The sequence below is a fragment of the Artemia franciscana genome, chromosome 18, assembly GCF_032884065.1.
Source record: "Artemia franciscana chromosome 18, ASM3288406v1, whole genome shotgun sequence".
NCBI lineage: Eukaryota > Metazoa > Arthropoda > Branchiopoda > Anostraca > Artemiidae > Artemia > Artemia franciscana.
This window is the reverse complement of record NC_088880.1, coordinates 23,847,127-23,873,533: the sequence shown is the minus strand read 5'-3', so window position 1 is coordinate 23,873,533 and position 26,407 is coordinate 23,847,127. Positions and strand designations below refer to the sequence as shown.

Below are 26,407 nucleotides of genomic sequence, written 5' to 3'. Positions count from 1 at the left end.
GAATTGTAAAGGTTAGGCACCGAGGCACATTTGAAGGAAGCCCTAAAAACTCTGAAAACTACTTTAGAACGGTAATGCCTTGTTTTTGGTGTTTTATCAAATTTTTACATTTTGATTGAAAAAACAAAAAATTTCTCCCCTACACTCTGAAGTATTTATTTTGTCCTCCGATGGAAACCCTATGTCTATACTTTGAAAAAATCTTTTTTCTAAACAATACACCCTGTCTAGGAGCTTTTAGTAGAGGTCAAACTAAATTTTTGTAAAGGGCCATATAGGGCCATATCTATTGGCTCTGGAAAATTTCAGACCTTGGATGGTTATATTCACTGGCATGACAAGCATATAAACACAAAAATGTTGCATAAGAAACTTAGTGTGCATTGCTAAAAAGTTAAAAAAAAAAAAAATCAAAGAATAACAGCAAATACTACCTTAGCCAGTTTCCATGTACACTCTTTGGGATAATGACGAAGACCACACTGCCTTTCCATAATATAACAACAAAAGCGAGAATAATGAGGACTTTTTTCCCAAGACAGTGAATCAACAAAACCTATTTGAATATTTCGGCCCTATATCTAAGGGCCGTCTTCAGCAAAGAAAAAATAAAAAACAATAACAAAAATAAAAAAACAATTCTTTACTATATATATATATATATATATATATATATATATATATATATATATATATATATATATATATATATATATATATATATATATATATATATATATATATGCAATTTTGAAAAGAATAATAATCGTATGGTACCCATAAATAGACATTTCAATAACATAAAAAGAGTGTAAATATAGACTTTACCAAATTTATCCATACATGGCCCTGCCAAAAGAGCACCAGGAATTGCTCCAAGCGGCGACAAGCTACTAATCATGGCAACCTCTGATTGGTTAATTACATTGTTACTCAGCAACGAGGGCACTGCGGGGGAGCTCCAGCTCCGCACAGCTCCAAACGACAAAAACGAAAAAGATGCTGCTATGGTGACACCAAGTTGGAGATAAAATGGCTTTGTTAACATTATATTCCTCAAGAAACTATTTGGTCTCTCGCCTTTTTGTTACTGATTTAGCCGACGATGCTGAAGCAGTTTGACCTCCAAAAACAGTGTTTCACTGATTGTAACTAAGCTCTGGCCACAATACCTCCATGACTTGTAATTTTAGAATGCCAAAAAAAAACAATTAGTTAGATTTCCAAAACGTCATTAGTTGCTTTTCTGTTAATTTCTCTTTGTTTTTTTTTTTGTCGTTACAGAATCGATTAACATTATTTTTGTTTCTCTAGGATTTCAATTGATTATATTAATGTCACGGAGAGTTAATAACGGATGGAGAGTTATACTTTACTAGCTGTTGGGGTGGCGTTTCGTGCCACTCCAACACCTAGCTGGTGGGAGTGCTTCGCGCCCACCCCCAATACCCCCCCCCGCGCGTAAGTCGTTACGCGCCATATTAGTTACGCGCCATTGTAGTTGTGTCCCTGTGTCCCCCCTGTGAATATCTATATATCTATATATATAAATGACGACCGGGACACAGGGACACAATTACAACGGGGACGCCGGGGGGCAGAGGGGGATATATAAATGACGACGGGGATACAGGGAACGTTCGATTAGCAATCACCATCAACTCAAGGGCAATCATTAGGATAATGAGGTATAGATCTGAATACTGATTGCTTTTCCCGTGGACAATTATATGTTGCATGTTCAAGAGTCGGTAAACCTGACAGTCTATTTATATGCACAGACAATGGGACAGAGAAGAATGTTGTATAATCGCAAGTTTTACGTAGTTAAAAACATATATATATATATGTCTATCTATATTCACAGGTGGGACACAGGGACACAACTACAATGGCGCGTAACGACTTACGCGCAAAGGGGGGCTTGGGGGCGCGAAGTGCCCCCACCAGCTAGGTGTTGGGGTGAATAAATATATATATATATATATATATATATATATATATATATATATATACATATGTTTTTAATGTTTAACTACTTATATTTTTTAATTACGTAAAACTTGCGAATATACAACAGTCTTGGCTGTCCCATTGTCTGTGCATATACAAAGCCTTATGTACTAATAATGACGTCATATGCAACCGCTCTTTTTCCAAACAAACAAACATACATACATACAACTTATTTTTATATAGATAGATAGATAGATAGATATAAATATACAATACAAATTAACTACGTAAAACTTGCGAATATACAACATTCTTCGCTGTCCAATTGTCGCTGCATATAAATAGATTGTCAGGTTTACCGACCCTCGAACATGCAACGTACAAGTCCATGGGAAAAACAATCAGTATTAAGATCTATACCACATTTTTCTAATGATTGACCTTGAGCTTTGTTGATGGTGATGACAAATGCTAATCGAATTAAGAATTGCAATCTTTTAAAATGAAAAGGCAGATCCGTTGGAATCATGGGAATGCGAGGAATAAGAACAGCCTCACCATCAAAAAGCCCTGTCAAGATTGTTGCCTCTATCACAATTCCTTTGTTTGTTTTTTTTTTTTTTTACGGCAAGTCGCGTGCCATTGCTAAGCTTTGGTGAGTTGATACTTCGTAACAATTTTATTGGTACGCGTATTTTTAGTTGTAGCACGAGTGGTGGAAACCCTGGGAGATCAAGGAAATTTAAGAATTCAGATGGATGATTAACCGCCTCATTTGGTTCCAGAACTGTGTCGGCTGACTTGTTAAGGACTGCCTGGTCTCGAATCTTGGTCAAAACAATATTGTTTATTTCATGGACATCTTTATTCTTGGCTGCCAGAATCGCTCGTTCTTTTAGTCATTTATGATTTTTATAATTGGTTAGAATATTCGGAAATACTTTTTCAACCAATTCATTTTTGGACGTCACTATATTACAGAATTCAGCAGGCAGTTGTATACGTCCTGAAATTGAGTCTACTGGGAGCTTTCGGTTTCCAATTGCCAGCAATTGATCTAAAAATGTTTAGTCAGAGTCATCGTTTTGCAATCGGACACGCATATTTGTAGTTAATTTTAATGTCTTTACGTGTGACCATAAATTAGAATTTTTCAGGCAAGCATTCATTTCGTCTGCAGGGGTTGATCTAGGTATTATAGGTAATGTTTGCCTGAAATCTCCCGCAAGCAATATTAATGTGCTGCCAAAGGGTTTTGAATTCCCTCGCAAATCTCTCAACGATTGATCCAGAGCCTCGACCGATATTTTGTGTGCCATTGTGCACTCGTCCCAAATAATAAGTTTGCATTACTGCAATACTTTACCCATCCCAGATGATTTGGAAATACTGCACGTGGGAATTTCTGTAGAATGAAAATTCAGAGGTGATTTCAAAGCGGAATGAGCAGTTATTCAACCAGGCAGCAACGTTGCGGCTATTCCGGACGATGTAATTGCCAACGCTATGTAATTTTTTGATGGAAATGATGCCAGAATCAATTTTATCACAAATATTTCACCAGTACCTCCTGGCGCATCCAAAAAGAAAATTTCTCCAACGTTGTTATCGACACAATGCATTATCGTATCATAAATGTCTTTTTGTTCCGACGTTAACTTGGAAATGTTATTTGTACACACGACAATAGATCACTCGTACTATAACTTTGTTCACGATCCAATTCTACACATGTTGAAGCAGCAGCGTTACGATTAGGTAAAGGCATTCCCAAACCCTGAAGAGGTTTGTTTGCCATACATACGCACAAATCTTCAATAATAACTAAAGCGTAGTAATAAATTTCTGATGTAAAATCAAAAGTCATGTCTGACGTATATAGCCGTTTTCGATGGAGTATATCTTCGGACATTTTTGACTTATATTTTTCCCATAACTCTGTAGGAGCTGATGGAGAGCAAGTATCAAACAATGCACGAATTTGACTTGGGGTTGACGTTTCGCACGCGTCATTGATGCAGTTATCTTAGTGTTGGTCATTCTCCAATAAATTCATAGCTTGGCTTGCACTACAGTAAGTGTCATGTATAATACCGTTTACAGTTCTCAAATACTCAAAGGACGTTGGACCGGGTACATTCACCAAAAGCAGGCGGAGAAAGAAGCATTCATGTTGATTGGGGTAAATGGTGTAGAGTCTCCCTATCGTGGTATCTTTGAAGATGGTAGGTAGGCCGTCGACTGACTTACCCTGTTTTCGACGTTCAAATACTTTATGTTTAGCACTTCAGTATACAGCAGTCTTTTTGCAAAAGAATCATTTTGACATAACGAAAAGAAAGCGGTTAATGTTGTATCCTGTGGATTCAGGGCTCTTTGTCGCGCGTTCGATTCCGAAAAACAAACACGTTGTCCATTCTGTAAATGTACCGCTAAGTGAACAACAGCTGGACTTCGTTCATGTATCGGAAATGAAATAATTCGCCAAACAGCTTCATTACTGCTAATGTATCTTCCAGCCTGATATTGTAAGATTTCATCGATATCACTGATTTCGGACTGCAAGCCAAAAACTGCCATGTCACTGCCTTTGGTGACGTATTTACATATGTATTTGATTGCCTTTACGGAGTTACAGTACGCAATAGCATCTTAAGCATATACATGCATATGACGGGGACTGCCAGCATGTGACGAAGGTAAAATCGTTAATCTTCCAACGTTTGTGGTATTACCGTCATTGACAACTGCATCTCGCAAATGAATGTATTGTTCAGAGTGGAGCTTGGTCTGATTCAGACGGATAAATAGCAAACGTTCCGATTCAATTTTTGCGAACATTATCAACGATGTATTGGTGAAAGAATTGACGGCATTCTAAAATATAATTGTCTTCATCCTGCCAAATCATTAGTCTATAGGAATAATAATGCATTGCGCTGCATTTCTTATTCCTTTCTTTGTTAGTGGCTGGATTTATCAATTTAATATTAAAGTGATAGCCGTCGGTTCCATCCAAAAACATGATAGGATATTGTAGGGCATCGTAGCATCGATGAGTTTCAGCAATTCTTACCAACTGAGCGTTTCGCTTATGAAGAATAATATCTCGAGGTAAAAACTGATCACCGACCATAACAATTGCTACTTCGGCGATAGTTGGAGCATTGTATCTACGCACATGTTGGCCAGGAGGCGTTTTTTCAGCGGAAATAACAATTTCATGCGTATAAGTAGGCATCAAATCGATGGCTGTTTTGAACAGAAACACTAAATTATTATTTTCGTGGAAAAGATGTTGCAATTGGGAAGCAATAGTCCTTTCAACGTCGGGAGAAATTTCGCAACGTGCATTCAATTCAGAAATTCTATCACTGATGAAGTACAGTTGTAAAAATTTATGATTCTCGCCTGGGAATGGTAGAAGGGACCCTGCTTTATGATAAATTTGCCATTTTACTTTGAAAGTAGGCATAAATTGATCTTGATTTTCGATTTGGGCACCAAACGACGTCATTTGGAAACATGAGTTATATTTTCTGATGTTTGACAACAAACACTTAGATTCTGACGTAGTTCCAGTAAGCACAGTCTTCAATGGCTCTGTGGTGCAGCCAGTTGAGGAAGTTTAACTTTTCCTGAGGCGAAACACTTTCCCATTGTTTCACCATTAAATTTCAAGGCCTTGCAATAGGGACAAATTTTATACTTAGTCCCGATTTGAACACATCTACTCAAGCTATAACTGGGCTGTACCTGAATGCCAGGCGAAAATTTTCAGGTTGCTCTTGTGATTCCTCGGCAAGCTTTCTTTTGGTGATTTCTCTTTGAGACGCAAGCCTGTTTTCACGCTGTTGTTGTGATTCCTCGGCACGCTTTCTTTTCATACTTTCTCTATTAGCGGCAAGCCTTTTGGCATAGACTCTTTGAGCAGCTTCCTCGGCTGTTGCCATTGTAGGTTCTTCTGTCATGTTAAAATCTATATTAAAATTTTCTCTTTGAAAGGCCTTCTTATATACTTAGAATTACGTCATATACAAAGCCTTTGACGTCATAACACAACACACAAACAACTTATTTTTATATATATAGATTTTGAGATGTGGGAGCACTTGATAGGTGGGGTGTCAAGATTGGGAGTGGAACAATTTGCTACTGGGCTAGTAATACTAATTTTTACTTATGATAATTTGGCTAAAATATCAAATTCAGTAAAAACAAAGAGATGTGAAAGCTGAAAATTTATATTTTATTTGTTATGTTGGGCAATTAAAACAACAGAGCTCACTAGTTTATTATATTTTGATTATGCCCACTCATCTTGAAATGTAGCCCCTAAAATAAACCATCACGTACGCAATTACGGAGATAAGTTTTCAGTATTAGGATTTAAGAAGCGATGAAACAATGGAATAAACTTTATTCTTAGGTGGAACAACAAACATTTCCCTATAGATTAATGAACATTCAGTGGTAAGCCATTAGGAAGGCCACTACTACTAACAACTCATTGATTCACCAACGTGCTGAAACCATCGTTGTTGTGTCACATTAGTAGTACCCCTTCAATTACTTTAAGCGCAGCCCTATCCTATTACTTTAAGCGCCATGTACTTTCTCCGTTCCTAAGACTATTTGGAGTTGCTAGTCCCTCGTAAACAGCTTAATACTTAGAGAAGAGACCTAACACTTTTCTGGGAGCATTTTTCTCAACGAAACCATTCAATTCATACAAGAGCAGCCATTTACGGATCCATATTGAATAAGTTGACTATTAAATTTGTGCTACTGCTGCTAGGTCTTGTAGAACATTACCTTTGGGAGTTATTTCCCAGTAAGTTTCAAATTGATTTAATGATATTAAAGCAATACTCTCAGCTAATGGCTCATTAAAAGGACACTCTAAACGTACACTCCCCGTTCGTACAATACTCATATCTTGAGTCCCAGAAAAGTCCAATACAATGATACCATGACCTTTTCTTAAAGTTTTGGGAGGGGTTACGTCAAACTGAATCAGTTTTTTTTAGGCAGCAGCCCCTGATGGTCTGTCAGTTCAAGTTTAATTCTGAGTATCGGGTTTTTTAACATGTTCATATCAGAATTAGACATGATATGGTGGTAATGAGGTTTGCATAGACAACTTTAAATGATTTTTACGTAAATTTGAGAGGTCATTAGCAAATATTTCTGTCAAGTGAATTTCTTAGGAATATGTCATAGGACAATAGGCTGTTAAATCGGCAAAAATGTCAGACCTAAATCAAGGATTTGTCATGCAACAGGCCTGTTTTGAGGAAATGGACGATGTTACATGTTAGACAGAAGCTTAAGCCAAGGAATGTACCCTGAGTATCAAAAACGAATAAAAACACTTTTCCATAGAACTAACTCAGCTACTTGGTAAATTTCAAGTCTTCTAATTGGTGATACTTACCAAAATTATCATAAAAAATCTTTTGCATAAAACAAACTCAGCTACTTGGTAAATTCCAAGTCTTTTAATTGATGACTCTGTATAGAAAAATTAATAAAAAAGAAGTTTTGAATAGAATAAACTCAGCTACTTGGTATATTCCCAGTGTTTTAATTAGTGACTGAGCATCAAAAATTAATAGAAAAGCACTTTTGTATTGAAAAAGCTCAGCTACTTGGTGAATTCCAAGTCAATTTAATTGGTGACTGGGTACCAAAAACTAATAAAAAAGTACTTTTGTATTGAACAAACTCAGCTACTTGGTAATTCCAAGTCTATTAAATGGTGACTGAGGATAAAAAAATAACAAAAAAGCACTTTTGCATAAAAGAAGATACGTAATCATTTACGCAGTGGAATATCTAATGCCGAAGGTATGTGATATCTCATTGCTTCAACAGCTATCTTAACCTGTCTAGGTCCTGTTAGAACACTAATAACCCGGTAACGGGCCGTTGTATTTAATGGGCCAAAAACCAATAGCATAAGAATGCTTATGCGCTCTCATACGGAAAGGGATGGAAATCATTTAATCAAGCCAGTAAATAGAACTGGGGGTTCCTCTTGCGTGCAATAGGGTATTTCGTAGAATCTATTTCCCGAAACAATAAACAGCAAAGAGAGATAAAACTCCACAAAAAACCTCAAACGAGACTGCGGCCAGTAGAGAGGAAAGACTAAAATAACGTGGATATTTTGAATCTATGGATATAATGAAATCTAACCCCAGTTTTCTCTCTCTCTCTAGGTATTTTTTTTCAAAAACGCATTTTTAAACTCCTGACAACTATGCGCCGTGGCTAACTCTTTGCTAGATTACAGCTATCGCTGCAATCATTAACATAGTGTAGCTCACCAAATAACGCACTGCATACATTACTTGGTGCTGCTGAGGCACATAACTTCGTACGAAGAGTTTCTGTGTGGTGCTTTTATGCGTGAGTGGTGGTTATTACCAAGAATAATCTAGACGGTTAGTTGTATTTATTCATAAGTAAATGGTGTCATTTAAAGAGACGCGCTACGACTTTCACATCCGTATTGACTACTCGAGTAGTCAAGTCTAGTATCCCAGCGATAGGGACTCCCCAAACAAAATTAATTAATAGGTCGTTTGAACTTGGAGTTTTCCCTCAGGCACTGAAGTCTGTGCATATAATAGTCAGCCACAAAGGAGGTAGCAAGAGTGATCCTTCAAATTACCAGCCTATTTCCCTTTTTTCTACATTTTCACAGATTTTTGAAAAAGAATTCCATTCTCTGTTGATAGATTTCTTTGCAGCTAAGAAATTTTTTCGTGAGCTCCAGTTTGGGTTTTGTCCAAAGCATTCTACTGAACAGGCTTGTATTGACGTTCTCAATTTTGTGAATAATGCTTAAGACTTGAAGAAAATGCCAGCAGCAATATTTTTGGATGTGAGAAAAGCTTTTGACAGTTTGTGCCACGATATTTTTCTTACAATATTTTCACATTTTGGTGTTTGGTTAGATGCATTACAATGGTTGCAATCTTATCTTCATGGCCGGTTTCTTTCTTTTGATACAGGCTCTAAAATCAAAGCCAAAGTAGACTTTGGAATACCACAAGGTTCTATCCTTGGTCCTTTGCTTTATCTATATATAGAAAAATAAGTTGTCTGTCTGTGTGTCTGTCAGGTGATGTCATGTTTCTGTGTCGACTGACGTCATGAAGTTAGTTGTCGTCATTTTTGCTATGACGGTGACGTCATTAAAGATATTTAAGACATATATGTTCACGTAGAAATCTATTAATGTTTAAGTTTAAAATGACTGATGAACTTACAATGGCAAAAGCCGATGAAGATGCTCAAAGAGTCTATACCAAAAAACTTGCTGCTGATAGAGAAAGTCAGAAAAGAAAGCGTGCCGAGGAATCAAAAGAACAGCAAGGAAACAGGCTTGAGGCTGATAGAGAAAGAAAGAACAGAAAGCGTGCCGAGGAACTACCAGAGCAACGCGAAAGCAGACTTGCTGCTAAAAGAGAAAGTGAAAAAAGAAGGCGTGCCGAGGAATCACAAAAACAGCAAGAAATCAGGCTTGCTGCTGATAGAGAAAGTAAGAAAAGAAAGCGTGCCGAGAATTCACAAGAACAGCAAGAAATCAGGCTTGCTGCTGATAGAGAAAGTAAGAAAAGAAAGCGTGCCGAGGAATCAGAGCAACCTGAAAGTTATCGCCTGGCATTCAGGCACAGCCCAGTCGATGATTATAGCTTGAGTAGATGTGTTCAAATCGGGTCAATGTCTAAAATTTGTCCCTATTGCAAGGCCTTGAAATTCAATGGTGAAACAATGGGAATGTGTTGCGCCTCAGGAAAAGTTAAACTTCCTCTATTGGCTGCACCACCAGAGCCATTGAAGACTTTCCTTACTGGAACTACGTCAGAATCTAAGCGTTTTTTGTCACAAATCAGAAAATACAACTCATGTTTCCAAATGACGTCGTTTGGAGCCCAAATCGAAAATCAAGATCAATTTATGTCTACTTTCAAAGTAAAAGGGCAAATTTATCATAGAGCAGGATCCCTTCTACCATTTTCAGGCGAGAATAATAAATTTTTACAATTGTACTTCATCAGTTATAGAAATTCTGAATTGAATGCACGTTGCAAAATTTCTCCCAACGTTGGAAGGACAATCGTTTCCCAATTGCAACATCTTTTCCACGAAAATAATAATTTAGTGCGTCTGTTCAAAACAGCCATCGATTTGATGCCTACTGATACGCATAAAATTGTTATTTCCGCTGACAAAACGCCTCCTGGCCAACATGTGCGTAGATACAATGCTCCAACTATCGACGAAGTGGCAATCGTTATGGTCGGTGATCAGTTTTTACCTCGAGATATTATTCTTCATAAGCGAAACGCTCAGTTGTTAAGAATTGCTGAAACTCATCGATGCTACGATGCCCTACAATGTCCTATCATTTTTTGGGATGGAGCCGACGGCTATCACTTTAATATTAAATTGATGAATCCAGCCACTAACAAAGAAATGAATAAGAAATGAAGTGCAATGCATTATTATTCCTATAGACTAATGATTCGGCAGGATGAAGAAAATTATATTTTAAAATGCCGTGAATTGTTTCACCAATTTGTCGTTGATATGTATGCTAAAATTGAATCAGAACGTTTGCTATATATCCGCCTGAATCAGATCAAGCTCCGCTCTGAACAAGGCATTCATTTGCGAGATGCAGTTATAAATGACGGTAATACCACAAACGTTGGAAGATTAACAATTTTACCTTCGTCATATGCTGGCAGTCCCCGTCATATGCATGAATATGCTCAAGATGCTATTGCGTATGTTCGTCTCTATGGTCGTCCAGATTTATTTATTACATTTACATGTAATCAATCTTGGGACGAGATACTGCAGCTTTTACTTCAAGGACAATCGGCGGTTCATAGGCATGACATTACGGCCCGTGTCTTCCGGCAAAAGTTGAAATCACTGATAAACTACATAGTAAAACTTGAAGTGTTTGGGTCAGTGCGATGCTGGATGTACTCAGTGGAATGGCAAAAACGAGGTTTGCCACATGCATAAAAAAATTACTTCGAACGAAATTGATGATGTGATTTCTGCTGAAATACCTGATAAAAATGTCGATAAGGGGTTACATGATATTATTGTAAAAAATATGATACATGGACCTTGCGTTGCACTGAACGAAAATTCACCATGCATGACCAAAGGAAGGTGCACAAAGCAATATCCTCGACTTTTAGTATCCAACACAATTACTGGCAATGATGGTTACCCACAATATAGAAGAAGATCTACTGAAGATGGCGGTAAAACAACAATAATAAAGAAGCGTAACGGTACCACCATCGAAGTAGATAATCAGTGGGTTGTTCCATATTCCCCATTATTATCAAAAACATTTAATGCACACATAAACGTTGAATACTGTAACTCCGTAAAGACAATCAAATACATATGTAAATGCGTCAACAAAGGCAGTGACATGGCAGTTTTTGGCTTGCAGCCCGAAATCAAAGATTTCGACGAAATCGTACAATATCAGGCTGGAAGATACATAAGCAGTAATGAAGCTGTTTGGCGAATTCTTTCATTTCCGATACATGAACGTAGTCCAGCTGTTGTTCACTTAGCGGTACATTTACAGAATGGTCAACGTGTTTATTTCTTGGAAACCAACGTGCAACGTGCAAAAAGAGCCCTGAATCCACCGGATACAAAATTAACAGCTTTTTTTTCGCTTTGCAAAAATGATTCTTTTGCAAAAAAACTGCTGTATACTGAAATGCCTTCATATTACACGTGGAATACTAAAAATAAAGTATTTGAACGTCGAAAACAGGGTAAGTCAGTCGACGGCCAACCTACCTTCTTCAAAGATACCACGATAGGAAGACTCTACACCGTTCACCCCAATCAACATGAATGCTTCTTTCTACGCCTGCTTCTGGTGAATGTACCCGGTCCGACATACTTTGAGTATTTGAGAACTGTAAACGGTACTATACATAACACTTACCGTAGTGCATGCCAAGCTCTGAATTTATTGGAGAATGACCAACACTAAGATAACTGCATCAATGACGCGTGCGAAACGTCAACCCCAAGTCAAATTCGTGCATTGTTTGGCATCATTTTAACAACTCGCTCTCCATCAGCTCCTACAGAGTTAAGGGAAAAATATAAGTCAAAAATGTCCGAAGATATACTCCATCGAAAACAGTTAGAGACGTCAGATATGACTTTTGATTTTACATCAGAAATTTATAACTACACTTCAGTTATTATTGAAGATTTGTGCGTACGTATGGCAAACAAACCTCTTCAGGATTTGGGAATGCCTTCACCTAACCGTATCGCTGCTGTTTCGACATGTGTAGAATTGGATCGTGAACAAAGTTACAGTCCGAGTGATCTATTGTCGTATGTACAAAATAACATTTCCAAGTTAACGTCGGAACAAAAAGACATTTATGATACGATAATGCATTGTGTCGATAACAACGTTGGAGAAATTTTCTTTTTGGATGCGCCAGGAGGTACTGGTAAAACGTTTGTGATAAAACTGATTCTGGCATCAATTCGATCAAAAAATGATATAGCGTTGGCAAATGCGTCGTCCGGAATAGCCGCAACATTGCTGCCTGGTGGAAGAACTGCTCGTTCCGCTTTGAAATTGCCTCTGAATTTGCATTCTACAGAAACTCCCACGTGCAATATTTCCAAATCATCTGGGATGGGTAAAGTATTGCAGCAATGCAAACTTATTATTTGGGATTAGTGCACAATGACACACAAAAAATCGCTCGAGGCTCTGGATCAATGCTTGAAAGATTTGAGAGGGAAGTCGAAACCCTTTGGCAGCACATTAATATTGCTTGCGGGAGATTTCAGGCAAACATTACCTATAATACCTAGATCAACTCCTGCAGACGAAATGAATGCTTGCCTGAAAAATTCTAATTTATGGGCACACGTAAAAATATTAAAATTAACTACAAATATGCGTGTCCGATTGCAAAACGATGACTCTGGTCAAACATTTTCAGATCAATTGCTGGCAATTGGAAGCGGAAAGCTCCCAGTAGAATCAATTTCAGGACGTATACAACTACCTGCTGATTTCTGTAATTTAGTGACGTCCAAAAATGAATTGATTGAAAAAGTATTTCCGAATATTCTAAAAAATTATAAAAATAATAAATGGCTAAGTGAAAGAGCGATTCTCGCACCCAAAAATATAGACGTCCACGAAATCAACAATATTTGTTTTGACCAAGATTCGAGACCAGGCAGTCCTTTACAAGTCAGTCGACACAGTTTTGGAACCAAATGAAGCGGCTAATTATCCATCTGAATTTTTAAATTCCATAGATCATTCAGGGTTTCCACCACACGTGCTACAACTAAAAATAGGCGTACCAATAATACTTTTAAGAAATATCAACCCACCAAAGCTTTGCAATGCCGTAAAAAAGCGACTTGCCGTAAAAAAAAAAACAATGGAAAACCTAATAGAGGCCACAATCTTGACAGGGCCTTTTGAGGGTGAGGCTGTTCTTATTCCTCGCATTCCCATGATTCCAACGGATCTGCCTTTTCAATTTAAAAGATTGCAATTCCCAATTCGATTGGCATTTGCAATCACCATTAACAAAGCTCAAGGTCAACCATTAGAAAAATGTGGTATAGATCTTAATACTGATTGTTTTTCCCATGGACAAATTGTACGTTGCATGTTCGAGGGTCGGTAAACCTGACAATCTATATATATGCAGCGACAATTGGACAGCGAAGAATGTTGTATATTCGCAAGTTTTACGCAGTTAATTTAGATTGTATCTATCTATCTATCTATCTATATAAAAACGAGTTGTGTGTATGCATGTTTGTTTGTTTGTAAAAAGAGCGTTTGCATATGACGTCATTATTAGTACATACGGCTTTGTATATGCACAGAAAATGGGAAAGCCAAGAATGTTGTATGTTCGCAATTTTTACGTAGTTTAACTCCTGCAGACGAAATGAATGCTTGCCTGAAAAATTCTAATTTATGGGCACACGTAAAAATATTAAAATTAACTACAAATATGCGTGTCCGATTGCAAAACGATGACTCTGGTCAAACATTTTCAGATCAATTGCTGGCAATTGGAAACGGAAAGCTCCCAGAGGTGGGAAAGCCAAGAATGTTGAACATTCGCAATTTTTACGTAGTTTGAAACACATATATAAATCTATCTATATTCACAGGTGGGACTCAGGGACACAACTACAATGGCGCGCAACTAATATGGCGCGTAACGACTTACGCGCGCGGGGGGGCTTGGGGGGTTGCGAAGCGCCCCACCAACTAGGTTTTGGGGTGGCGCGAAGTGCCACCCCAACAGCTAGTATTGTATATGTAAATGACTTATATTGGGCTATAATATATGCTCTAAGGTCCATTTGGTGTAATATGTGTCACCCAAACGAGTTACAGTATTCTAATTCAATATATGTTGAACAAAATGTTGATTTATTTGCATTTTCTGATGATACTACGCTTGTTTGTGCCAAGCGGAATCAAAATAACTTGGTAACAAAGCTTTAAATACTAATGGGCAGAACTTGTGAATGGTTTGAAGCAAATTTTCTCGCTTTAAGTGCTTTCAAGTCTCAATTCTTTTTTTTTCCAGAATTGGCTTGCAATTTCCTGGTTTGAGTGTTATTCTAAGTTCTATAGGTATTATTTTCAAATCGCAGAATAGGTTTGTTAGGTTTCTAGGAGTCCTTGTCGATGAGAATCTTTCAGTTAAGAACCATATTAACCTTCTCCAATTAAAAGTGTCGAGAAACTTAGGTATGATACGTAAGCAAAGGTATATTTTTCCTGGATGAATTTTAAAGTTTCTTCATAATCCTCTCATACAGCCATACATAAATTCCTGTTTTATTGTTTGGATTTGTTGTTAGAACTCCAACCATGAGGTCAGATTTTAGCTCTATATACGTATGTAGTAGGGCTTGGAACTCCCTGCCGAAGAACATCAGAGATTGCTACTCCATCAGGGTTTTCAAAAGATTAATGGAAAGTCATTGGGTTAATTTTTCTATTACTCTTCTTTCTTTTTTCTTTCTTTTTAAAGCAATAATCGTATTATATATTCGCCAGTTCAATTGAGTGTAAATAATTAAAAAAATGGTTTATAAAACTATTCGGATTTTTCTGTTTTTCTTTTTGTTCGTTTTTTCCTCTCCATGTTTATTTCCCTTATCTTGTATTATGAATCTTGATAGATATGATTGTAAGGTTTTTCCCTGCGTTCACAGGCCATGGAACCTTGTGTGGGGATGTTAAAAGAGATGCATACATTGATTATTTGGTATTAATAAAGTTGAGTTGAAGTTGATTTGAATTGTATGTTCATCAGTCAGTATTTTTATTGTAAGATGACTGCACCGCCACCATTCGATTTAGTTACGTCATTTTGTATTTCACCACTTAGTGAAAAAAGTACACTGTTAACTTCTAATTTTAAGTTCTGTTTATTCAATTCGTATTTTACTTATTCATTTGAAGGAGGTAAAATCTGGCAACAATTCGGTGCATTCGAATTTAGAGCAACACAGTCACTCAAACATGTTTTGGTAGCGAACAGTTAGTAAAGGGTGGCTCGTACTAACAGTAAAAAGACTCTAGAAGCTCAGAAGCTCAGCTCCGGGACTCTAAGACTCTAAGCTCCGAGACTCCGAGACTCTAAGAAGCTCAGCTTTGACAACAGCATACATATTAAAAGAATTGACTTTTTATGGTTATCGGAAATATATAATTCAGTATGCTTAAATCAACCCGCAAAATCTGCTAGTTTTGAAACTTTTCCTAAATTATGGAAAACAGCAAAAATATCCCCTAAAAGGATAGCTATATTGATGAAAATTACACCATCAAATTCAAGACTATTCAAATTGTCTAGGTCTGAAGTTTCTATTTACAAAAATGCATTTTTTTTTTGAAGAATGCTGATGGACGCGTGTTTACTTGTTCCCTTTGTTTTTTTTTACCAAGATGATCATTTTGATTCAATGAAAAAAGTTCTCGTGCTGTTGTCAAGTAACAAAAGAAAAATTGACTAATAGGCCCAGGCCTAGGATCGCACAATGCCAGGGCGGTAATAATTATCACTGAGTGACTCACAGTCAAAGTGCTAGGTGTACCCCGCCGCCGCGCTGTCTATTCACAAAAAAAGTGAACACAGGGATTCTGCGGCCACTTATAAATTGTCAGTTGTCTCCAAAGAATGGCACCTGAGAATTTGGTATCACCTCTCTCTTTCATTACTTTTGGCTCATCAGTTGCATTCTGTTCAGTGCTTCAACTACCCCAAATTTTCGGGGATTTCCCCAAAAATCTCACATAACGGACCGACAAAAACGCATGGGCCTAGAAGCGTCAAAGCTTTAATTTCTTTCCAGTGTACCAAAAGAAAGCAGTGTATTCTGCCAGGGGCGAAAACATAAGTTTCGGCTGAAATACAACCAAGTGCAAACTTATAAGATACCCAATCGATTTGACTTATCGAAAAACTATAGATGGTACTTCCTGGCTCCAGATGCCATAATTCTGCATGGTGATGCATTCGTTCCTAAACATACACGTCTATGTATCTATATAAATATAAGTTGTTTGTTTGTGTGTCTGTCTGTCTGTCTGCATATGACGTCTGAATTATAAACAGTTTGTGGTAACGAACTGTAGTAAGGAGCGACCCAGCTCAATAGTAACCAAACTCTAAAATATGGAATTTTGATACCAATAGCTACATCAAAAGAATCGAATTTTAATGCTGATTTTAAATATATAAGTTTCATCAAGTTTAGTCTTACCCATCAAAAGTTACGAGCCTGAGAAAATTTGCGTTATTTTAGAAAATAGGGAGAAACACCCCCCTAAAAGTCAAAGTGGAATTTTGCATTTTTTGCCAGAAGGCAGATCTCGGATGCGTGTTTATTTGTTGTTTTTTTTTCCAAGGATGATCGTATCGACCCAGTTGTCCTAGAATGTTGCGAGAGGGCTCATTCTAAAGGAAATGAAAAGTTCTAGTGCCCTTTTTAAGTGACCAAAAAAATTGGAGGGCACCTAGGCCCCCTCCCACGCTAATTATTTTCCCAAAGTCAACGGATCAAAATTCTGAGATAGCCATTTTATTCAGCATAGTCGAAAAACCTTATAACTATGTCTTTGGGGACGACTTACTCCCCCAAAGTCCCCTTGGGAGGGGCAACAAGTTACAAACTTTGACCAGTGCTTACATATAGTAATGGTTATTGGGAAGTGTACAGGCGTTTTCAGGAGGATTTTTTTGGTTGGGGGGAGGGGTTGAGAAGAGGGGGATATGCTGGGGGAACTTTCCATCGAGAATTTGTCATGGGAGAAGAAAATTTCCATGAAGGGAGTGCAGGATTTACTAGCATTATTTAAAAAAAACAATTAAAGAATAAATTAAAAAAGTTTTTTCAGCTGGAAGTGAGGAACAACATTAAAACTTAAAACAAACAGAAATTATTACCCATATGAGGGGCTCACCTACTTCTAATACCTCGCTCTTTACGCTAAAGTATTTTTAGTAATTTTAACTATTTATTCTACGGGTTTTTTGATTCAGGGGTCATTCTTAATGAATTGGGACAAAGTTTAAGCTTTAGTGTAAAAAGCGAGGTACTGACGAGGGGGCGAACCCAAAAACATGAGAATACAAAAGTTCTTTACGTAAGCTAATTTATAAGCTGCATAAATCTTTTACTAATAAAAAGATTCATAAAAAATTAAAAGTTCTAGTTGCCTTTTTAATTAACCCAAAAATTGGAGGGCAACTAGGCTTCCTCCCCCGCTCTTTTTTTCTCAAAATCATTCGATCAAAATTATGAGAAAGCCATTTAGCCAAAAAAAAAAAAAAAAAAAAAAAAAAAATGCAAATTTCGTTTTGATTATTCCTCTGCCGAGAGCCAAAATCAAAACATGCATTGATTCAAAAACGTTCAGAAATAACTTAAACAGAAATTACTTCGTATATGAAAGAGGCTGCTTCCTCATTAACGCCCCGCTCTTTACGCTAAAGTTTTTTACTGTTTTAAAAAGAAGAATTGAGAGAAAGAGTCAAACTTTAGCGTAAAGAGCGGGGCGTTGATGAGGAAGCAGCCTCTTTCATATACGAAGTAATTTCTGTTCGTTTTAAGTTTTAATGTCGCTCCTTACTTTCAGTTAAAAAAACCTGTTTTTTCTATTTAATGGCAATTCAAAAACGAATGTATTCAAGCCGAAGTAGCTGAGTTGGTAAAGCGTTATGTTCCAGGTTCCAGGTTCGAGAGGTTCCAGGTTCGAACCTTGGTTTTAGCATTAATACAAAAGAAGAAAAAAACTAAAAAGGTAAAAACTACAAAAAACTAAAAAGAAAATACTAAAAAAACCAAAAAAGCTAAAAAACTGAAAAAAAATCTAAAAAAAGGTAAAAAACTAAAAACAAAAAAATAAAAAAAATAAAAAAAGGTAAAAACTACAAAAAAAATAAATAGAAAAAAAACTAAAAACAAATAAAAAAAACTAAAAAAATAAAAACTGAAAAAGAAAAAAAACTAAAAAAGGAAAAAAAATGAAAAATAAAGGAGAAAAAGAAAACTAAAAAAAATAAAAATAAAAATAAAAAAGGTAAATGTATTCAAGCCGAAGTAGCTGAGTTGGTAAAGCGCTATGTTCCAGGTTCTAGGTCCGAGAGGTTCCAGGTTCGAACCTTGGCTTTAGCATTAATACAAAAGAAGAAAAAAATTAAAAAAGGGAAAAACTACAAAAAAACTAAAAAGAAAAAAAAACTTAAAACTAATAAAAAAAACTAAAAAAACAAAAAACTAAAAACCAAAAAAAAACTAAAAAGAAAAAAAGAAAAAAAGATTATTTCATCATATACCAATTCAAAAACGAATGTATATACAGACCGGGATACAGGGAATATAAATGACGACCGGGACACTCAAAGAGAAATTCAGACTGGGACACCGGGACAAAAATGACGACTGGGACGTGTGTGTCGACTGACGTCATGTTTGTGTGTCGATTATCATGTTTTGGTGTTACTTGGTTGTTTTACATTTGCTGGTTTTTTTTCATAAGCATGTATTTTGGGGGTGATACCTGACGCGGGGATGCCATGGATATTCTGTGGTGGCCACAACACTTGGCTGGGTAGAGAATTTAAAGTGGCGAAACCCTATAGGCCAGTGTATTCTCCTGATGAGCCCTTGTGTTGGGTTGTTGCCACTTAATTATTTTTCTTGATTATTTTTTCTATTGTTTGATAAATGACGACTTATACTTGTTGACGACATGACTGCCTGTCCATGGATTATTCTTTATGGTTGATTGTGTTTGGCTATGCTGTTTGACATATGTGATTGTATGGATGAGTAGGGTTAAGGCCTCAATCAAGTGCTGGTCTATATTAATCACTAATTTAGGAAAACAGTCTTCCTTTTCTCCTTCCGTCTCTTTTTTTTATGTGTTTGTTTTATATGTTTGTGCTGTTGCATTGGTGATTTCTCTTTTCATGATATATATATATATATATATATATATATATATATATATATATATATATATATATATGTATATATATATATATATATATATATATATATATATATATATATATATATATATATATATATATATATATATATATATACTAGCTGTTGGGGTGGCGCTTCGCGCCACCCCAACACCTAGTTGGTGGGGGCGCTTCGCGCCCCCCCAAGCCCCCCCGCGCGCGTAAGTCGTTACGCGCCATATTAGTTACGCGCCATTGTAGTTGTGTCCCTGTGTCTCACCTGTGAATATAGATAGATTTATATATGTGTTTCAAACTACGTAAAAATTGCAAATATACAACATTCTTGGCTTTCCCATTGTCTGTCCATATACAAAGCAGTATGTACTAATAATGACGTCATATGCAAACGCTCTTTTTACAAACAAACAATCATGCATACACACAACTCGTTTTTATATAGATAGATAGATAGATAGATACAATACAAATTAACTACGTAAAACTTGTGAATATACAACAGTCTTCGCTGTCCCATTGTCTGTGCGTATAAATAGATTGTCAGGTTTACCGACCCTCAAAGATGCAACATACAATTGTACATTGGTAAAGCAATCTGTATTAAGATCTATACCGCATTTTTCCAGTGATTGCCCTTGAGCTTTGTTGATGGTGGTTGCAAATGCTAATCGAATTGGGAATTGCAATCTTTTAAATTGAAAAAGCAGATCCGTTGGAATCATGGGAATGTGAGGAATAAGAACAGCCTCACCCTCATAAGGCCCTGTCAAGATTGTGGCATCTATTAGGTTTTCCATTGGTTTTTTTTTTACGGCAAGTCGCGTGCCATTGCAAAGCTTTGGTGGGTTGATATTTCTTAAAAGTATTATTGGTACGCCTAGTTTTAGTTGTAGCAGGTGTGGTGGACACCCTGAAGGATCTATGGAATTTAAAAATTCAGATGGATAATTAACCGCTTCATTTGGTTCCGAAATACAAATTAACTGCGTAAAACTTGCGAATATACAACATTCTTCGCTGTCCAAGTCTCGCTGCATATAAATAGATTGTCAGGTTTACCGACCCTCGAACATGCAACGTACAATTGTCCATGGGAAAAACAATCAGTATTAAGATCTATACCACATTTTTCTAATGGTTGACCTTGAGCTTTGTTAATGGTGATTGCAAATGCTAATCGAATTGGGAATTGCAATCTTTTAAATTGAAAAGGCAGATCTGTTGGAATCATGGGAATGCGAGGAATAAGAACAGCCTCACCCTCAAAAGGCCCTGTCAGGATTGTGGCCTCTATTAGGTTTTCCATTGTTTTTTTTTACGGCAAGTCGAGTGCCTTTGCAAAGCTTTGGTGGGTTTATGTTACGTAACAATATTATTGGTACGCCTATTTTTAGTTGTAGCACGTGTGGTGGAAACCCTGAAAGATCTATGGAATTTAAAAATTCAGATGGATAATTAACCGCTTCATTTGGTTCCAAAACTGTGTCGACTGACTTGTAAAGGACTGCCTGGTCTTGAATCTTGGTCAAACAAATATTGTTGATTTCGTGGACGTCTATATTTTTGGGTGCGAGAATCGCTCTTTCACTTAGCCATTTATTATTTTTATAATTTTTTAGAATATTCGGAAATACTTTTTCAATCAATTCATTTTTGGACGTCACTAAATTACAGAAATCAGCAGGTAGTTGTATACGTCCTGAAATTGAGTCTACTGGGAGCTTTCCGTTTCCCATTGCCAGCAATTGATCTGAAAATGTTTGACCAGAGTCATCGTTTTGCAATCGGACACGCATATTTGTAGTTAATTTTAATGTTTTTACGTGTGCCCATAAATTAGAATTTTTCAGGCAAGCATTCATTTCGTCTGCAGGAGTTGATCTAGGTATTATAGGTAATGTTTGCCTGAAATCTCCCGCAAGCGATATTAAGGTGCTGCCAAAGGGTTTCGACTTCCCTCGCAAATCTTTCAAGCATTGATCCAGAGCTTCGAGCGATTTTTTGTGTGCCATTGTGCACTCATCCGAAATAATAAGTTTGCATTGCTGCAATACTTTACCCATCCCAAATGATTTGGAAATATTGCACGTGGGAGTTTCTGTAGAATGCAAGTTCAGAGGCAATTTCAAAGCGGAATGAGCAGTTCTTCCACCAGGCAGCAATGTTGCGGCTATTCCGGACGACGCAATTGCCAACGCTATATCATTTTTAGATCGAATTGATGCCAGAATCAGTTTTATCACAAACGTTTTACCAGTACCTCCTGGCGCATCCAAAAAGAAAACTTCTCCAACGTTGTTATCGACACAATGCATTATCGTATCATAAATGTCTTTTTGTTCCGACATTAACTTGGAAATGTTATTTTGTACATACGACAATAGATCACTCGTACTGTAACTTTGTTCACGATCCAATTCTACACATGTCGAAACAGCAGCGATACGGTTAGGTGAAGGCATTCCCAAACCCTGAAGAGGTTTGTTTGCCATACTTATGCAAAAATCTTCTATAACAACTAAAGTGTAGTTATAAATTTCTGGTGTAAAATCAAAAGTCATGTCTGACGTCTCTAACTGTTTTCGATGAAGTATATCTTCGGACATTTTTGACTTATATTTTCCCCATAAATCTGTAGGAGCTGATGGAGAGCAAGTTGTTAAAATGATGCCAAACAATGCACGAATTTGACTTGGGGTTGACGTTTCGCACGCGTCATTGATGCAGTTATCCCAGTGTTGGTCATTCTCCAATAAATTCAGAGCTTGGCATGCACTACGGTAAGTGTCATGTATAGTACCATTTACAGTCCTCAAATACTCAAAGGATGTCGGACCGGGTACATTCACCAAAAGCAGGCGTAGAAAGAAGCATTCATGTTGATTGGGGTGAACGGTGTAGAGTCTTCCTATCGTGGTATCTTTGAAGATGGTAGGTTGGCCGTCGACTGACTTACCCTGTTTTCGACGTTCAAATACTTTATTTTTAGTATTCCACGTGTAATACGAAGGCACTTCAGTATACAGCAGTTTTTTCGCAAAAGAATCATTTTTGCAAAGCGAAAAAAAAGCTGTTAATGTTGTATCCGGTGGATTCAGGACTCTTTGTTGCACGTTGGTTTCCGTGAAATAAACACGTTGACCATTCTGTAAATGTACCGCTAAGTGAACAACAGCTGGACTACGTTCATGTATCGGAAATGAAAGAATTCGCCAAACAGCTTCATTACTGCTTATGTATCTTCCAGCCTGATATTCTACGATTTCATCGAAATCTTTGATTTCGGACTGCAAGCCAAAAACTGCCATGTCACTGCCTTTGTTGACGTATTTACATATGTATTTGATTGCCATTACGGAGTTACAGTATTCAACGTTTATGTGTGCATTAAATGTTTTTGATAATAAAGGGGAATATGGAACAACCCACTGGTTATCTACTTCGATGGTGGTACCGTTACGCTTCTTTATTATTGCTGTTTTACCGCCATCTTCAGTAGATCTTCTTCTATATTGTGGGTAACCATCATTGCCAGTAATTGTTTTGGGTACTAAAAGTCGAGGATATTGCTTTGTGCACCTTCCTTTGGCCATGCATGGTGAATTTTCGTTCAGTGCACCGCAAGGTCCATGTATCATATTTCTTACAATAATATCATGTAACCCCTTATCGATATTTTTATCAGGTAATTCAGCGGAAATCACATCATCAATTTCGTTTGAAGTAATTTTTTTATGTAGCCAGATTAGTATATGTGCGTGTGGCAAACCTCGTTTTTGCCATTCCACTGAGTACATCCAGCATCGCACTGACCCAAACACTTCATGTTTTACAAGGTAGTTTATCAGTGATTTCAACTTTTGCCGGAAGACACGTGCCGTAATGTCATGCCTATGAACCGCCGATTGTCCTTGAAGTAAAAGCTGCAGTATCTCGTCCCAAGATTGATTACATGTAAATGTAATAAATAAATCTGGACGACCATAGAGACGAACATACGCAATAGCATCTTGAGCATATTCATGCATATGACGGGGACTGCCAACATATGACGAAGGTAAAATTGTTAATCTTCCAACGTTTGTGGTATTACCGTCATTTATAACTGCATCTCGCAAATGAATGTATTGTTCAGAGCGGAGCTTGGTCTGATTCAGGCGGATATATAGCAAACGTTCTGATTCAATTTTAGCATACATATCAACCATAAATTGGTGAAACAATTCACGGCATTTTAAAATATAATTTTCTTCATCCTGCCGAATCATTAGTCTATAGGAATAATAATGCATTGCACTGCATTTCTTATTCATTTCTTTGTTAGTGGCTGGATTCATCAATTTAATATTAAAGTGATAGCCGTCGGCTCCATCCCGAAAAATGATAGGATATTGTAGGGCATCGTAGCATCGATGAGTTTCAGCAATTCTTAACAACTGAGCGTTTCGCTTATGTAGAATAATATCTCGAGGTAAAAACTGATCACCGACCATAACGATTGCCACTTCGTCGATAGTCGGAGCATTGTATCTACGCACATGTTGGCCAGGAGGCGTTTTGTCAGCGGAAATAACAATTTTATGAGTATCAGTAGGCATCAAATCGATGGCTGTTTTGAACAGACGCACTAACTTATTATTTTCGTGGAAAAGATGTTGCAATTGGGAAACGATTGTCCTTTCAACGTTGGGAGAAATTTCGCAACGTGCATTCAATTCAGAATTTCTATCACTGATGAAGTACAATTGTAAAAATTTATGATTCTCGCCTGAGCATGGTAGAAGGGACCCTGCTTTATGATAAATTTGCCCTTTTACTTTGAAAGTAGACATAAATTGATCTGGATTTTCGATTTGGGCTCCAAACGACGTCATTTGGAAACATGAGTTGTATTGTCTGATTTTTGACAAAAAACGCTTAGATTCTGACGTAGTTCCAGTAAGGAAAGTCTTCAATGGCTCTGGTGGTGCAGCCATTAGAGGAAGTTTAACTTTTCCTGAGGCGCAACACATTCCCATTGTTTCACCATTGAATTTCAAGGCCTTGCAATAGGGACAAATTTTAGACATTGTCCCGATTTGAACACATCTACTCAAGCTATAATCATCGACTGGGTTGTACCTGAATGCCAGGCGATAACTTTCAGATTGCTCTGATTCCTCGGCACGCTTTCTTTTCTTACTTTCTCTATCAGCAGCAAGCCTGTTTCCCTGCTGGTCTTTTGATTCCTAGGCACGCCTTCTTTTTTCACTTTCTCTTTTAGCAGCAAGTCTGCTTCTGCGTTGCTCTAGTAGTTCCTCGGCACGCCTTCTTTTTTCACTTTCTCATTTAGCAGCAAGTCTGCTTCTGCGTTGCTCTGGTAGTTCCTCGGCATGCTTTCTGTTCTTTCTTTCTCTATCAGCCTCAAGCCTGTTTCCCTGCTGGTCTTTTGATTCCTCGGCACGCCTTCTTTTTTCACTTTCTCTTTTAGCAGCAAGTCTGCTTCTGCTCTGCTCTAGTAGTTCCTCGGCACGCCTTCTTTTTTCACTTTCTCTTTTAGCAGCAAGTCTGCTTTCGCGTTGCTCTGGTAGTTCCTCGGCACGCTTTCTTTTCTGACTTTCTCTATCAGCAGCAAGTTTTTTGGCATAGACTCTTTGAGCATCTTCATCAGTCATTATAAACTTAAGCATTAATAGAATTCTACGCGAACATACGTCTTATATAACTTGAATGACGTCACGCCTTTAAAGCAAAAATGATGGCAACTAATTTCATGACGTCAGCCGAAACATGACGGCGAACATATGTCTTATATAACTTGAATGACGTCACCTTCAAAGCAAAAATGATGGCAACTAATTTCATGACGTCAGCCGAAACATGACGTCACCTGATCCATCCACAGATCCACACACAGACAACTTATTTTTATATATATAGATATATATTCCAAGAGCAGGCAATAAGACAGAGGGAGGGCTTTTGGACCTATTTTGGTCCTCCTTGTCCCTAGAATATCGGAATGGCTACGATTTGTCTTGTAATTTTGTACATTTTACCAAATAATTTACCCTTTTCAGTATTACCCTTTCAGTTTTACCCTAGTATAATCCACCTTGTAGATAAATTAAATAAAAAAAAACAAGTTTTTTTAACTGAAATTAAGGAGCGACATTAAAACTTAAAACGAACAGAAATTACTTCGTATATGAAAGAGGCTGCTTCCTCATCAACGACCCGCTCTTTACGCTAAAGTTTGACTCTGTCTCTCAATTCTTCTTTTTAAAACAGTAAAAAACTTTAGCGTAAAGAGCGGAGCGTTGATGAGGAAGCAACCTTTTTCATATACGAAGTAATTTCGGTTCGTTTTAAGTTTTAATGTCGCTCCTTACTTTCAGTTAAAAAAAACTTGTCTTTTTTTTATTTAATTTCTGAACGTTTTTGAATCAATGCATGTTTTGATTTTGGCTCTCCGCAGAGGAATAATTAAAACAAAATTTGCATTTTTTTTTTTTTTGGCTAAATGGCTTTCTCATAATTTTGATCGAATGATTTTGAGAAAAAAAGAGCGGGGGAGGAAGCCTAGTTGCCCTCCGATTTTTTGGTTAATTAAAAAGGCAACTAGAACTTTTAATTTTTTACGAATATTTTTATTAGCAACTGATTTACGTAACTTATAAATTAGCTTACGTAAAGAACTTTTGTATTCACATATTTTTATTACATATATGAGGGGGTTCGCTCCCTTGTCAGATCCTCGCTCTTTACACTAAAGCTTAAATTTTGTCCCAATTCATTAAGAATGACCCCAGAATCACAAAAGCCGTAGAATAAATAGTTGAAATTACTAAAAATACTTTAACGTAAAGGGTGAGGTATTAGGA

The 26,407-nt window shown here is 37.1% G+C and overlaps 1 protein-coding gene and 1 long non-coding RNA gene across 2 annotated transcripts in view; one reads left to right on the top strand and one right to left on the bottom strand.

Annotated features, from left to right (window-relative positions):
- The window catches only part of LOC136038781 (facilitated trehalose transporter Tret1-like), a 32,802-nt gene extending 31,667 nt beyond the window's left edge, over nt 1–1,135 (bottom strand). Inside the window, exon 1 of the mRNA XM_065722158.1 lies at nt 829–1,135. Coding sequence (XP_065578230.1) covers nt 829–1,048 — 220 coding nt within the window. The 5' untranslated portion in view covers nt 1,049–1,135. The remainder of the gene's footprint in view (nt 1–828) is intronic.
- The window catches only part of LOC136038783 (uncharacterized), a 141,891-nt gene that overhangs the window by 15,085 nt on the left and 100,399 nt on the right, over nt 1–26,407 (top strand). The window lies entirely within an intron of this gene.